Raw genomic sequence first — 17,026 nt, forward strand, 5'->3', positions numbered from 1 at the left:
GGAGTAATCGGCCCCTGTGTCCACTAAGGCGGTAACTGCATGACCGTCGAGAAGCACGTCGAGGTCGGCGGTTCTTTGTCTGGCGTTGCAGTTAGGTCTCGTCGTCGGATCACGGCTGCGTCGTGTTGAACTGAAGTTGGAACGTCGCGTCGTCAAGTCGTCTTTCGTCGGTGTAGTGTTGGCTTCCTGATTTCGTCGGGACGGCGGCGTGTCCTTATGTCGTCTAGGTAGTTTCTTCGGTGTCATCGTCGGCGGCGGAGGATCTTCGTCAGTTCGACGAACAGCAACCGCACCTCGATCGGTTGCTGCTTTTAGTTTTCCGGATACGGGCTCGCTGACCGGCACCGGGCTGGGCCAGTGTATTGTCGGTGCTGCGGCGACAAGTAGCGGCCTGGTGATGGCGAACGCGACGGTCGTCGAGAGCTACACTGAGTAGCGGCGAGGTATTCGGCAATATCGCGAGGGCGTTCACCTTGTTGCGGGCACGGAGCGTTCACGGCGAAACCTGGCAGTCCCATCTCCCGGTATGGGCATCGTCGGTAGATGTGACCCGCTTCTCCGCAGTGGTAGCAGAGCGGGCGGTGGTCAGGAGCGCGCCAAACGTCTGTCTTCCTCGGGTAGCTGCGCTGGGCGACGGGTGGGCATGCTGTCGGCGGCGGTGGTGGTCGACGGAATTGCGGCGTTACGGGGCCCTGGCGCGGTCGTGGAGGGGGACCCTGACGGCGGGCGACGGCGGCGTAGGTCATCGCTTGCGGCTGAGGCTGCGGCGATTCAGGGGCTACTCCGAGTTGTTGGAGCTGCTCATGTACGGCGTCGGCAATTGATGCACATGAGGCTGTGATGATGGGAACAGCTTATGTAGCTCCTCCCGCACGACAGCTCGGATAGTCTCGCGTAGGTCGTCGTTGGCCAGTGGCTGAAATCCAGCGTAGTTTGTCGAGTTCGTGCGGCGGTCGAATTGCCGGTTTCGCATCTCGAGTGTCTTCTCGATGCTGGTGGCCTCGCGAAGAAACTCGTCGACGGTCTTCGGTGGGCTTCGTACCATTCCGGCAAAAAGTTCCTCCTTCACACCACGCATGAGCAAGCGGACTTTCTTCTCCTCGGGCATTTCAGGGTCGGCATGGCGGAAGAGACGGCTCATTTCCTCCGTGAAGATCGCGGTTGTCTCGTTAGGTAGCTGTACCCGGGTTTCTAATAGCGCTTGGGCTCGTTCTCGGCGCACGACGCTTGCAAATGTCTGCAGGAAGCCGCTACGGGAAAGTTCCCAGCTCGTTAAGGTGGCTTGTCGGTTCTCGAACCCCGTCCTCGCCGCGTCTTCCAATGCGAAGAAGACATGTCGCAGTTTGTCGTCGCTGTTCCAGTTGTTAAACGCAGCGACTCTCTCATACGTCTCAAGCCAGCTTTCCGGGTCCTCGAAAGTTGAACCGCGGAACGTCGGAGGCTCCCTGGGCTGCTGCAGCACGACGGGGGACGCTGGGCCTGCCATTGGGGTGGACTTGGTGGCGATCTTCCTAGTCGTCTCAGGCAAAAGTCCGTGCTCCGGGGGCAGTCCTTGCAGCCTGCGGCTACCTCGCTGGTTCTTGGCGACGTTGGTGTCTTCCGCGTGAGGGCTTGGGTCACGGCTTTGTGGGGGCGTCCGGTACATGAACCCAAAGCACCTTCACCAGATGTCACGTGATGGTGACGTAGAAGAACACAGTAGCAATACTGTGAACGACAAGACTAACTTTTATTGGGCGAACCTCTGCCCACTAGACAGGCTACACTTGTAGCACAACGATAGCGGCTAACACGGTCGGCGATCGTCGAAAACCTGATCAGCGGGTCAAGCGCGTCGGCTTTTATAGATCGGTCGTCGAATGTTCCAGATTAACCGATTAGACCCGCGTGTCTTCCACAAAGTTCTACACTATTCGCGTCGCGCATACATGCAATCAGATTACACAAGTTGGGGTGAAAGACAGTGGACGGAACCATCGATAACACTGCAGAAACTTCTTTTACATGCCGGCGCGTCCTGCGCTGCGCGATAACATTTGTTAGGCGGCCAAACCTGGTCGCCCGATAAAGATAAATATATATATATATATATATATATATATATATATATATTGTGACGCTCTTAGGTGCATAGTGGGTTCACGAATGTGACGCGCTTAGGTGCATAGTTGGTTCACGCCTCCACAAACAGTATGCGGGGGGCACCGAAGGGGAGTGAAGGAGGACGACGACGTGTGGCTGGCTGGCTGAATCTCGACAGGCGCTCAGTTGACCAAGGCCATCGCTTCTAACTCTACCCGGCTTCAAAGTAACGCCTTGTGTGGGCGTAACAGAGTGGTGGAGGTGCGGGCTACGACAGAAGGTACCACGGAGTCGCAACATCTAGAACTTCGCCGGAGCCGTCGTCTTGCCGGTCTCTTGCCAACAACCTTCCCTATGGCTCAGGACGGAGGTGGACAAATGCCAGCTACAGTTTCACCTTCTCAAAGGTCAGCGCCAGTTGGAACTTTGCGGCACTACATGGAACCACGCTCGTTCGTGGGAAAAGTGGGCGAAGACGTCGACGAGTGGCTGATGCACTACGCAAGGGTGAGCCGCTACAACCGTTGGGATTCTGTCACTCAGCTTGAATATGTTGCACTCTTTCTGACTGAGACAGCGCTGATGTGGTATGAAAACCACGAAGACTCCCTAACAACGTGGGAGCACTTTGTCGAGGAAATTAAGAAGTGTTTTGGCGACACCCACGCCAAACAGAAACGCGCCGAGAGAACACTTGCTCACAGAGCTCAAGCTCCTGGAGAAACATGCACTATATACATAGAGGAAATCCTCAAGCTGTGCAAAATCGTAAATCCGCAGATGTCCGAGGAAGACCGAGTCGGACATCTCTTCAAAGGAATTGCAGAAGATGTGTACAATTTCCTCATAAGTCGGGAACACGTTGATTCCGTCTCAGATGTCGTGCGTCATTGCCGTACGTTTGAGACGTTGAAAACACGTCGCATTGTGCCAAAGTATGGACGCCTGGCGAATGTGACAACCATTGCCAGCGTCGATGAGAGCCCGTCTGCCGATCTTTCGTCTACTATACGGCAGATCGTGCGTGAAGAACTGCTGCGGCACCAGGAACTTGCGCGCGACGTCATACGACAACCTGACGCTTATTACCCGCAACACATGGCGCCTGCCGCACCCTGCGCTTCCTGGCAACCGGCGGTATGTGTCACAGACGTCAACCACAGAGGTGCTCCATGGCCACGTGAGGACACATTTACGCCCGAACACCGACCAGCAGAACACCCTCGCCCCAGCAGGTTTGCACGCAGACCGACCGTTCCTCCTGTGCAGCAGGCTCAGCCGCTCCGCTCTGCTACACGACCCCCCACGGCTGAGCGCTTCGAAGGGCAGTTCATCGATCGTCGTTTACCTGTGTGCTATAGCTGTGGCGACTTGGGTCACATTGCCAGGTACTGCAATTGCCGCCAACCAGCGAGGTTCGACCGATCGACGATGTCTAGGCGGTACCGCGCTCCTCTGGGCGAAACATATTCGCCCTCGCACACATATTTAGGAAGCTTGCCTCACCAGCTCCCGGAGCCGCTACGGAACCGTTCTCCAGCATCCGATCGCAGCTTGACACCACCACCCGCTCCTCGTGTAAGCCGGTCGCCCTCTCCGCGGCGTCGATACACGTCGCCACCTCCGGAAAACTAGCCAGCGCGGCCGTTGGAGGTGAGGCCGCTGGACAGTCTTCGATATCGACAGAGATACCTCCAACCATTTGTATGTTTAAGAATAAGGTGTTTGTATTAATTGACGGGGTTTCATCCATGGCCTTAGTGGACACGGGAGCAACCGTTTCAGTGATGAGTCTTGCGTTTAAAAGCCTCCTAGGACGAAAGGTGATGTTTCGCTGGGACCGTGCCGATACGTTTCGCGGAGTGAGTGGGGAGTTGTTGTATCCTGTGGGCGTGTGTAATGTAGACGTTACCTTGGGTGGTCAAATATTTAACGCGGAGTTCGCTGTTCTACCTCATTCTACGCTTGACGTAATCCTGGGTCTTGATTTTTTGAAACTGTGTGGTGCCACCGTCGACTGCAAAACGGGTGAAATCAGTGTAGGTACGAGCTTTGCTGCGGCGTTTATGGAAGCCCCACCGTATCGTGAAAGTGTGCTTTGTGTATCCCGGGATACAGTTGTGCCTCCGTTATCCGCAACGTGTGTTTCAGTCGCCTGTTTCCCCACCACCGACGGAACGTTTGACGCTACCGTGGAGCCCGTTCACCTGAGTTGCATCAAGAGGAATGTACTGATACCGTATTGCACGCTGTCAGTCGTTCAGGGACGCACCAACTTATGGGCCGTAAACTGTTCGAGTGAACCTGCAATACTACCACAGGGTCTGAAACTTGCCGCCTACCATGAAGATCACGTGCTATCGCTCGCCATTCTTACAGAGGCCCTTGATTCTGCGGATGAGCGCCATTTCGCTAATGTCTGCCCTGCGGCGCACTCCTCATTTCTGACTATGGTAAACAAGTCGCTCAGCACTAAGCAGCGTCACGAAGTGGCGAATATTCTGCTAAAACATGCCCGACTGTTTGACTTCTTCCAGCAAGAGGGACCACCATTGTTTCCTCCTTCTCGTATACACCATCGCATCGATACGGGATCTGCCCAACCGCTGCGACAGAAACCATACAGAGTCTCACCGTCGGAACGCAAGGTGATCAATGACCAAGTCCACGAAATGCTAAATAAGAATGTAATCCAAGAATCCTGTAGTCCGTGGGCAGCGCCAGTGATCCTGGTTAGAAAGAAAGATGGTACATGGCGATTTTGTGTTGACTACCGCCGCCTCAACACCATCACTAAAAAGGACGTATATCCTCTTTCGCGTATTGATGATGCTATCGACTGCCTCTCATCAGCGTCTTACTTTTCGTCTGTTGACTTGAGGTCGGGGTACTGGCAGATTCCTATGCACGAGGCAGACAAGGAGAAAACGGCATTTGTAACACCAGATGGACTTCTTGAATTTAATGTGATGCCGTTCGGGCTCTGTAATGCGCCTGCAACTTTCGAGCGCTTCATGGACAACATCCTGCGTGGTTTGAAGTGGGAAGTATGCATGTGCTATCTAGATGATGTAGTGATTTTCGGGCGCACGTTCAGTGAGCACAACGCACATCTCGATCTTGTGCTAGACTGCTTGGACAAAGCGGGTTTGGTGCTCAACTCCAAGAAGTGTCATTTTGGAGAGCGCCAAACACTTGTTCTGGGACACCTAGTGGATAAGGACGGTATACGGCCTGATCCAGCGAAGACTGCTACGGTGGAAGCCTTCAAGCAACCTCGCCATGTAAAAGAGCTACGCAGTTTCCTAGGGCTTTGCTCGTACTTCCGCCGGTTTATTCGTGGATTTGCCAACATCGCGTATCCGCTGACATGCCTCCTCCAGAAGGGCGTTCCCTTTGAGTGGACTCCTGAATGTGAAGCTAGTTTTCGTGAGCTGAAGTCTCGTCTGACCTCTCATCCCATTCTCCGACACTTCGACCATGCGGCTCCCACAGAAGTTCATACGGACGCTAGCGGTATTGGCATCGGCGCCGTCCTTATTCAACGCGTCGACACCAAAGAACACGTCGTCGCCTATGCGAGTCGTTCTTTAAGTAAGTCCGAGCGTAACTACACCGTTACAGAGCAAGAATGTCTTGCAGTTATTTTCGCAGTACAGCGCTTCCGGTCGTACCTGTACGGGCGCCCCTTCACTGTGGTGACAGACCATCATTCTCTCTGCTGGCTGGTTAATCTCCGTGATCCGTCGGGCCGGCTTGCGCGTTGTACACTCCGTTTACAGGAATATAACTTTACCGTTTCTTATAAAAGCGGCCGCCGGCACGCCGACGCTGACTGCCTCTCGCGCATGCCGCTTCCAACGACGGACTGCGACGCGGACAACTTCGACTGCTATATCGCATCACTGGAGCCGGGATTTCCTGATATAAATACCTTCAAGGTCGAGCAACAAAAAGACAGAACTTTAGAACCACTGCTCATTACTGCAAGGCAATCAGCACCATCCACTCGTTTCTGTGTTCGTGATGGGGTTCTTTACAAAAAGAACTATTCTACTACAGGCCCACGATATCTTCTGGTGGTCCCGGAGAGTCTCCGTGTCTCCGTCTTGCGCGCTATGCATGACGATCCAACATCTGGACATTTGGGTTCTGCGCGAACTCTCTAGCGCCTCCAAGAAAGGTTATACTGGCCTAAAATGCGCCAGACGACCGCCCAGTATGTGTCCAGCTGCAGCGAGTGTCAACGTTATAAGCGTCCGACGAGTGCTCCTCCTGGTCAACTTCATCCAGTGCCACCCCCAGCTCTCCCTTTGAGCAAGTTGGCATCGACCTCCTCGGTCCTTTCCCGCGTTCATCCGATGGGAATCGCTGGATTATCGTGTGTGCCGATCACTTGACACGCTACTGTGAGACAGCTGCAATACCATCGGCTACTGCAACCGAAGTGTGTATTTTTCTGCTGCGTTTTGTCATTCTCCGACATGGACCTCCCAGAGTCATCATCAGCGATCGTGGGCGGCAGTTCACTGCAGACGTGGTCGAAGAGATGCTTCGTCTATGTGCTTCAAGGTTTCGACATTCCACCACGTATCATCCCCAAACAAATGGCCTTACGGAACGCACGAACAGAACTCTTACTAACATGCTGTCCATGTATGTCGAGTCAGATCATAAGAACTGGGACAGCGTGCTACCTTTCATTACGTACGCATTTAACACCTCAAAGCATGAAGTTACGGGCTACAGTCCCTTCTTTCTTCTCTACGCTCGTCCGCCTCGTTATACACTAGACACTCCCTTCCCGTTTTCCAGCCACGATAATCTTTGTATATCAGAGACAGTCTGTCTTGCTGAAGAAGCCCGACGACTTGCTTCGTTACGCACTCTTGTTTCACAAGACCGCTCGAAGGCACGCTGCGACCGCCGACGCCGACACGTGATATATGAACCTGGTCATTTTGTGTTGCTCTGGAAACCAACCAGGAAACGTGGACTATGTGAAAAACTGCTGGCCCACTATGTTGGACCCTATGTTATTACGGAGCGGATCAGCGAATTAACCTACCGCATAGCACGTCTCACATCAAATGGCCGACGGTCAGCAAAGACTGAACTTTCGCATGTCGCCCGTTTAAAGCCCTTTATTTCTCGACAGCCTGTTTGACTTGCCCGGCGGGCTTCGTCTGCGCGGAGGGAAATGTGACGCTCTTAGGTGCATAGTGGGTTCACGAATGTGACGCGCTTAGGTGCATAGTGGGTTCACGCCTCAACAAACAGTATGCGGGGGGCACCGAAGGGGAGTGAAGGAGGACGACGACGTGTGGCTGGCTGGCTGAATCTCGACAGGCGCTCAGTTGACCAAGGCCATCGCTTCTAACTCTACCCGGCTTCAAAGTAACGCCTTGTGTGGGCGTAACAATATATATATCTATACATATATATATATATATATATATATATATATATATATATATGTATGTGTGTATGTATATATATAATGACACGTGGACTATTTCCGGGAGAGTGCGTTTCGCCGTCTAACAAAAGCTATGCGCAGCGGGGGACGCGCCTGCATGTATCGGAAGTTTCTGGAATGTTATCGATGGTTCTATCCGCTGTCTGCTGTCACGGAATCTTTTGTAATCTGATGGCATGTATACGCTACGCGAATGGAGTAGAGCATGTATGGCATGTATACGCTACGCGAATGGCGCCCACGTGCCCTCCTTTGTGGAGGACACGTGGGCGCCACCGACTTCTCCGGTACGTTCGATAGCTCGTGTATAAAAGCCGACGCTCTTGACCTGTAGATTAAATTTCGACAATCGCCGACCGTGTTCCCCGCTATTGGTGTGCTTTGAGTGTAACCTGCCTTTGTGGGCACATGTTCGCCCAATAATAAGGAAGTTTTGTCAGGCACAGTGTAACAGTTACATATTGCACTGTCACTACTACATGATAATATATATATATATATATATATATATATATATATATATATATATATATATATATATATATATATGTGTGTGTGTGTGTGTGTATATATATATATATATACATACATATATATATCGATATATACAGATATACAAGCATATACACGAGAGAATCTTGTTTCGGAAATTAACAGCGCAACACAGACAAGGACGAAGCAAAGGAAGAACATGGCACTGGCGCTGACTTACACCTGAAGTTTATCTTGAGGAAAGTCACAATTCTAGACACAGGACAGCACATGCAACATGTGAACGACTGAGCGATTTTGCATGCGTATTAGGAGCCATCCTGGTGACTTGTCGAAATACACGTGGAAAACATCAGTGCGTCATTACGTGCATAAGACCAGTGCATCAAAACATAAAACCATGCACCTAAAAGAAGACTTCCCTATCGAACTTACCCAAAATCTACCGTGAAACACTTTCTTCGAAATACCTTAATTCTTTTTTACTAAGAATGACAGACGGTCTACTGACGCACCCTTCTCTATCAGTATGAAAAGCTTGGATAATCACCCTTGTGGCTTGATCTTTATGCCAGAACAAACAAGCGGTTTTTTTCGCTAGCGGTTGGCACCCACACTGTCTTCAATGCGAAAACAAGTGCAAAGTCCCTGTACCTTTTAATGATAACAAGTGCTCCTTTAATCTAAAGTTCACGCAGCGGCTGGTCTGGCCCACATAAACATTCCTGCATGAGAGGGGTAACTTGTATAAAACACAAGATCTACATATAACGTGTCTATTTGTAACTTCTCGGAACAGAAACTGCACTACTTGCCATGGCCCAATAATTTTTGTGCGAACCAGAACAAATTGTACCAAGTTCCTTGTGCTTGGACATGACCACATGCTCCCCATACATACTAGCCACGTTCTTCAAGCACTGCGAAGTGTTCTGCAAATATGGCAACACCACCGGTCATGTTTCTTTGCACGTGGAATGCTTTGATTTTCCCTTTACCTTATCAGTATCCTTTATCCACTTAATAAGATTACCTCCAAGCCCACAAGATTTCCCTTTCCGGGTAACCAGGGTTCTGTACTCCCTGAATTTGGGAGAACAAACCCTCCCTCAACGAATGCTCGCACGTCTTCTGTAACACCATGTGCAGCGTGGCGTAAACAATACCGGTTTCTACTATTTCTAAGTGTCCTGAGGAAAAATGTAAAAGCGCCTTTGTGAACAAGGCTGATATACCCAGCGCAAATGGTCCTCGCAGAACATATTGTAATATCCAGGAATTGAATGTCATCTTTTTTCTTTTTTGAAGTTTGAAGTTTGAAGTTTATTTCCTTTCTTCACTACAGAAAGAGGAAGCAAGAGCTAAAGGCCATTTGGCCTGACAGGGGCTCTTGCTCCTAAGCGCGTTCGGCTTACATGATGATCCCATGTACTAAAAAAGCAAATATAACAAGAAACAAGCAAGTACGATGTAGAAAATACAAATAAACAAGATAATGTGTACATTATACAATGACTATGTGAAAAAGACATTTATGCTTCAATTTTTGTTTGTGCAATCACATTACCGCGCAGATTAAGGAATACATATATAGTGAATAAAAAACAATTTAGTGCGAGAGCAATTTATGTGTAAATAATTTGATAACGTAATGGGTATCGAAGAGAAGGCAGGCAACTCAAAAGTTAATTATCAACCTTTACTCTTCCTAGAAAATCTTCAACATACCAGCCACTTTACTATTTAGCTATTTACTATTTAGAGTACTAATAATGTAAAAGAAAGTCAAGGGTTTCTAGCTGCAGTGAAAAAAATCTCAGTGCCCTTCCACTCTGTGAAGAAAGATGACCAGCGAAGCTCTGTACTTGGGCCCCTTAATGGCGAACTGCCCCTCCGCCGCGGGTCGACCCGGCATTGCTCTATCTTCGGGATCGGCCCACATATGGGGACAGCTTAACGCCTGCTTCACCTCCACCGTGAGTCGGCCCGCCATTGCGTGGTCTCCGGGATCGGCCCACATATGGGGAGTTTTTTGCTTACCACGCCAACGACACGAACATTTTCTTGGACGGTAGAGGTATACACCTCCGCTGTAAAAAGACCGGTGGTGGTGCAATGTTTCCAGAAATTTACGCATTGCTTCAAGGACGTGGCTAGTAGTATGGGGTGCGTGTGGTCATATCTCCGCCCAACAAACTTGGTATGATTTGTTGTCATTTGCACAAAAAATATTTTGGCCATGGCGAGGACTGCAGTTTCTGTTCCGAGAAGTTAAAAAATAGGTGTGGTCTATATAGCCCTTCCGTTGTGTACAGCTTGCCCCTGTCATGCGGGAAGGTTTATATGTGCCAGACAGGCCGCTGCGTGAACTAAAGATTAAAGGAGCACTTGTCACTATTAAAAATACAGGGGCTTTGCACTTGCCTTTGCATTACAGGGAGCGTGCGCGCCAACCGTTAGCGGAAAAAAAACCGTTTGTTTGGTCTGGCGAAAGATTGAACAACAATGGAGATTATGGGATCTTTTCATATTGATAGGAAAGGGGAAGGTGCGTCAGTAGATCATCTGTGACTTTTAATAAAAAAGAATTGAGATATTTTGAAGAAAGCGTTTCCCGGTAGATTGTTGTTCAGTCTGATAGGGAAGTCTTTTGGGTTTATGATGTTTTACGTTTTGACGCAGTGGTTTTATCCACGTAGTGACGCACTGATATTTTGCACGTGTGTTTCGACAAGTCACCAAGATGGCCCCTAATGCGCATGCACAATGGCACAATTGTTGACATGCTGGCATGTGTTGAGCTGTGTATATAAATGTGACTTTCCTCAAAATAAACTTCAGTTGTGGGTCAGCGCCAGTGTCGTGTTCTTCGTCTCCCTCGTCTTTGACTGTTCTGCGCGCTTAATTTCTAAAACATGAATCACCACCAACTCACCGAAGTTTCTTTTCAACTAAATGGGAGAAGTTTTGAAAAGCCGCGCAAGGCCATATACCCCCTCTTTTTAAAGATCAGAGCTGCACCCACGTCGCGGACAATATTAAATTTCGCCGAACTATATATTTCGTGATCTATTCAGTTCTGATTGGCCAATATGGCTGATATGGCTTCTCTCATTGGCTGAAAGCGCCACCGCTTTAAAATTTGACAATATGGCGGAATTTCATAAGAATACGACCCCTCTTGGGGCATCGAATCTGTGATCGCGCCTAAGGACAGCTAACGATGATCAGTCACTGACATATGAACTATGCGAGATAACATGACAAATGGCGTACACTGGCGGTGAAGCCCGTTATGTTCTAGACCAAATGAGGGCAGGAATGAAGGGCAGTGCTCCTGGTGATCCTGGTGCGGCCAGTTTCTCAATGAAAGCGACAGAAGCTGTACTGTTGATCACCAATTTTTGAAGAACGGACAGCACTTTTAAAATCACGTAAACTGTTCTTCCGTCCTGGGTTGCCTTCTTGCAGTACTAATATGTTAGCTGCAGCGTTGAAGCCAGTTATTAGACGTTGATTACCAACTGAAACGATCCGTAAAGCGAGAGCAATGGTTTCAATGTATGAAGAAGCAAACACTCATTGTGGTGTGAGACCCAGTAAACTAACGCAAGCTAGAGATACAGAGATATGCAGGTAGTGCAGCTATAGTAAGAGCAATCACACTCACCAACGACGCAAGCGTTCAGAATCGAAGATATGCAGCCGGCCCACATGGCACGGAATCCGAGCCCAGCGACGGTGGACAACCGCTCAGGGCAGAGCGCCCCAAGGGTGCCCAGAGCGATGCCCACGGAGCACAGGTTGCCGAAGCCACAGAGCGCAAAGGTGGCCAGCATCACTGTCCTCCGCTGACGAAGATAACGATAGAAATTTCACTTAGGAGGCGCGTGCTCCATACGCATAGAAGCATGACTACGTCCAATTCTTATACTTAGGGTACACAATTCTTAGGGTACACAATGAACGGTAGAGCATTTTGCCGCTCTATTCGAAAAAGAATGAAAATAAAAAACAGCCCTAAATATTTGATCATTCAGAGAGTCTAACAGCATCCATTCGTGGCATGTTTGAGTGCACTAATGTCACTGTGCGCAGGTGCCTAGCCATGCGGCAAGTTTTCAAATCTCACACACGCTTTATTGCAGCTCCCGAAAGTGAAAACGTCAGCAGCTATATATATGAAATATCTATTTGAATATTTCTTAATAGGCTACAAGTTCTCAATTGAATATATTGCATTTAAACAATACTTTAGAAGTTCATTATTATTATTGTTTATAAACTAAGCCCACTGTAAAACAATACTCGGAGTTGCTGAAGATCACCGTGAAGAATTAATACTACTTTCGCTACATTCTCGTTACGCACACGTGCATTTCGTGAAATCTTGGCACGCATTATGTGAAACACGCTTTATAAACCAGTGTATTGTCGCCGATGCGTCGAGAGGGAGAACCAGCTCACGCAATATGTACATGACTCTAACTGCAGTTTTGCGTCAATTGTAGTCCGTTAAGTGGGCGAATTGCAACGGTGAAACAAATAAGTGCAGGCCGGCTATCGCTCGCCGAAAATCTGCAAGCGAATGTCTCACAAGCACTGCTTGTGAGACACTCCTGTGTGGTGCTCCACTAACAAAAGCTCATCAAAACAAAACGCTTCTTAACAACAAAACTGCGCCCCCATAGAGTTCTTAATAGCACAGACCTTTTTCGCGCTGCTGGATTGAGCTACATTTCTGGTAGATGCTCTCTAGTCCTCGTGCGTGTTGTTATAGTAAGTGCCCCCGCCGGAGAAATTTGTTGTTTTATTGCGATAACAATTATTTACACACTCAGGGCACATTTCTGCCGCCGGCATCGCCGTCGCCGTCAGGCTCCGTATGAGTGAGAGCGTAGAGGGTGAGCCGACGAACGCTGTTACATCTCGCGTGCGCGAGCGAACACAGCCCGCATGTTGCACGCGAGGCAGGGGGGGTCAGGTGACCAAGGAGGGTGTTCTCCGGCGGCTGTTTTGGTGTCTCGATGTTTTCCCCGCCCTGCGCTCCGTACAGAATGAAGACAACCGCAACATCTACTACGGCCTTGGCCACGTGAATCGCAGACATCGTAGTAGGTGCCTTCGGCGGACGCTGCAAGGACGCGTTTCCAGCGCTCGTGTGTCTTGAAAGCGATCTGCGACGTAGCCAGAGTGCGCGACCGCGTGGGACTCATCTGCAAAGCGATCAGCGAGTGCATGTAGCTGCGTATGCGCTGTGCTTTCGACGTTTCGTTCGCCTTGAAGCGAGAGATGCATGAAGGTCAATTCGCTTGCGGCTGCCGCGATTCCTCCCTCCAGAATTTTGACAGCAAGTTTCCGCACTCGTCAACCGAGATGTGGTCAGGTCTACCTGTGCACGCGTGACATTGTGATGGTTAATGTCGTTAAAACACGTTGGCGGACTAGTCGGTTGGAATCCATTACAGAATGTGTAAGCGCGACTGAACAAGGACTCAGAAAAAAACAGACACACAAGGACAGCGCTATCTATGTGCGTCTGTTTCTGCGTCCTCGCTGACTGACGCTTACACATTCTATTATTGCTAATTGAGTTTGTAAGCCAAAGTTTACAAGCTTATGCGGACGATAAGCTGCCTACTCATTTGCTATCGGAATCGGTGCTTCGCCTTTCGGGCGGAACTGCGAATTTTTTTCTTCTTATCCGTAACATCTCTTTCACAATACGCATTAATGTCAGAAGCATGTGCCGTTTTCTTTTTTTTTTTTTTTACTGCTACGAGATATGTCAAGTATCGCCTGAGACTGATGAACTGTTTCGCCTTTTCGAGTTAATTCCTGCAACTTCATTGCATAAGGAATCGCAATGTACAAGTAAATAGCTATATTGTTCAGGATATATTAAAAGCCATCATTTACTTTAGGAAGAAGTTGGAGGAGAGTGCTGAAGTCAGATCTAGCCTTCCGAGACTTGCCGGTAATTGTTCTCGCCAAGCGCCACCCTATTTAAATATTCACACGGAGACACATGATCAAATTGCGAAATTGAGGCCTACCAGTGGTAAACACTTCTCGCTTATGGGAAATACTGTATTTAGCCTGCTTTTTGAGGTATTCGTCCGTGGACTCTAAAAAAAAAATTTGAGCTATCTGATTTCTGAGCTAAAATAGGCGTCTACAGATGCTGAGAGCAGCGAGCCGTACAGGACAAGTCATAATAATCACTAAGAGGCGTGCGAGTAACACGTGGTTGGCAACGGTCCTTGGCCTTGCGTATCGCTTGTCGTGCTATACCTAAATCAATCCTTGAAGCACTTTGCGTTTAAGCAGCGCTGGCTTCCGACCAAAGACCAGGCAAATGGCCAAATTTTTTTCTTGATTTCTTCCTTCGCGATCAACACAGGAGCTTCATCCTCACCTAAACCTCATCCTCACCTCGAGAAACTTACCCGTCCCCATTCACACTGTAGAAATACGGAAAGTATGCCGTATGTCAAAGATACAGCAAAAGCTTCTGTTAATATAAGCAAGCTGCTCTCTGTTTAAGGTTTTACGAACATTTCACTGTAATAATAAAGTGGCTACACTGTTTTGCGCGAAACAGACAGAATTCCGTATTTTATGCTAACATCCGTCTTTTTTGTGAGGAAAACTATACACTCTGTCTGAATGAGCGCTTGTACTCACAAAGTTTTATCTCACAATATTTTTTTGAACACGCAAACTGTACGCGTTATGAAGATACGTATAAAGTGTGAGAGCTATCCTTTTAACAAAAGCTGAAATAACAGATCGTATAAATATATATACGCATCCTCTATTCCAGTCACAGTTCGCTGCGCATACGGGATTTGTATAACGGTTACCAATGCGCAAATATATGCGTGCGTTTGCAATGTTCTCAAGTTAAGCCCTTTGCAGTTAATAATACAGTATATATCTTTAAGTAAACCAAAAGCCGAGGCAATACGTGCCAATGTAAACAAACTTGCCACACCCAGCTGCTGGTGTACTGGGAATGACATTGGTACTCTACGCCAAAAATTGTGCGCACTATAAATCAGTACTGGAATGGAGGGAGTGATACAATGACCGTAAGTGCGTATACCTTTTCCAACAAATCGTCTAGAAGTGAATTGGTGGTGTATAGATCGAAGTTCAACGGCTAGATAAAATTTTCGAATGCGGGAAGCAATTTACCCAATAGTGAAAGGGCTTTACTGAACCATAATGTAGTTGGTTTAACTCATTCCCATAATATTTCCGCAATATCTCGTATCTGTCCATTACTGCCTGTTCGTTAGCAGTGTGTTCGCAGGGGCTGGTTAGTTCAACTTTAGAATAAAAAAAAAACAGAAATAGCGCGACACAGGACGAGAGGGTAAAGAAAACAGGACAAAGCGCTGACTGGCAACCCAATGCTTTATTTGCAAAAGCAGGATATTTATGCTCTTTATGTCAGCTTCAATGATGTCTTTATAAGCTGATTCTGCAAGTAAAGCACTTGGTTGCTAGTCAGTGCTCTGTCCTGTGCTCTTTACTCGCTCGTCCTTTGTCGCGCTGTTCCTGTTTTTTATTCTAAACTGTCCATTCACTGACACTCAACCATTACGCATAATCTTCACTGTTCATGCATTGTGAATACTTGCGGTAAGATGTAAATGCAATGACTTGGCGCTTCATCGTGAAACAAGACCGGTGAGCACGCACGTTCTTCTACGGAAGAATAAAAATCGCGAACATGCACGCACCGATATGTGTGCAAACTACGGGATGGTGACTGACGATGAACGACCTAGTACGATGGTAATAGTGTGCGTGCTGTCAAAAAGAAGAATAGGAAAAGGAAAGAAAGAGCGCCCACGGCCGAGTTCGCGTGATGATTCAAGCTTAATTTCTTTTTGACCCAGCGTGCAACACCATTTGTTCCATGTGTTTTATGTATGGGTAAATGTTATGACACAACTAATTATTTACCCGTTCATTACATGCACAGACCAGCCCAAATTATCCCTACACTGGAGCTTACTGACGCATCGCAGTGCACTGCATTGCATCACTGGGGTTTGCTATCCCCAGTAGCCAGCCATCTGGTTGGCCTCCCTGACTTTCTTCTTCTTGCATTTTCTATCTCTTTGTATAAAGTGCACTACCTTGTAAGGAAGAAAGCGCTCTTCTTTTTCAGAATTCAATTATTTGTCAAGCAATTATTTTACTGTTCCAGCAACTGGAGCACAAATTCGAAAACAAAACTGATTATGTTTTGTTCTACGTGCTCACAGAGTACGGCAACAGGGGGCAGCACGCGCTGCGCCTCTCACCCATGGAGGAAGGCAATAATGGCAGGGAGCATGCCTCAACGCGATTGAATCAGTTGCGGCGGCCCAACACGTGATAAAAACATCAAAGCGCGCGGTAGGTTTTAGTACTCCCGGTCGATTTTTTTTTTCGATAGACATTCGAAATAATTTGAAGCTCTTCAAATAAACAAAAGATCGCTACTGCCGCGGCACGTTCGCTTAATGCCGCTCTAAATTTCTGGTTTGTGGTATCCATGATTGCATCGAATCGCGGTGTTGCGCTATGGGTGTCCATTCGGCGAGCCGTATCAGAGAGATTGCCTCTCAAGGTTGTCGGAAATTGAAGGCAAATGTTGCAGGCCTATCCGAAAGGTGCGTGGCGTTGCTACACTGGTGACCGCTATTGCGGCAAATGTGCGCTGAGGTTCGTGTTGCAGTGCATTGCATAGTAATGTCTGTTGTCATTTCAGAAGCTAAGCACGCATATCGTTTACTTATAAAGGGACGGTAAAAACTGTTTTGTAAGCCGGTCTTATTTCGTGTGAGGGATAAGGTAAAATTTAGTTGGAGTTGGAGTACACCTTTCTCTTTCGTTCACCGATACATGTTATGTTGTACCCTCCGTGGTTGCTAAATGGCTATGGTGTTGGGCTGCTAGGCACAATATAGCGGA

The 17,026-nt window shown here is 48.3% G+C and overlaps 1 protein-coding gene across 3 annotated transcripts in view; it reads right to left on the reverse strand.

The window, feature by feature from the left end:
- LOC126526600 (uncharacterized transporter YutK-like) overlaps window positions 1–17,026 on the reverse strand; it is a 169,893-nt gene that overhangs the window by 19,288 nt on the left and 133,579 nt on the right. For all 3 annotated transcript variants that reach the window (XM_055068335.2, XM_055068336.2, XM_055068334.2), the window contains one exon: window positions 11,724–11,904. In XM_055068335.2, coding sequence (XP_054924310.1) covers window positions 11,724–11,904 — 181 coding nt within the window. The remainder of the gene's footprint in view (window positions 1–11,723; window positions 11,905–17,026) is intronic.

This window comes from Dermacentor andersoni, chromosome 8 (genome assembly GCF_023375885.2).
Source record: "Dermacentor andersoni chromosome 8, qqDerAnde1_hic_scaffold, whole genome shotgun sequence".
Taxonomy (NCBI): domain Eukaryota; kingdom Metazoa; phylum Arthropoda; class Arachnida; order Ixodida; family Ixodidae; genus Dermacentor; species Dermacentor andersoni.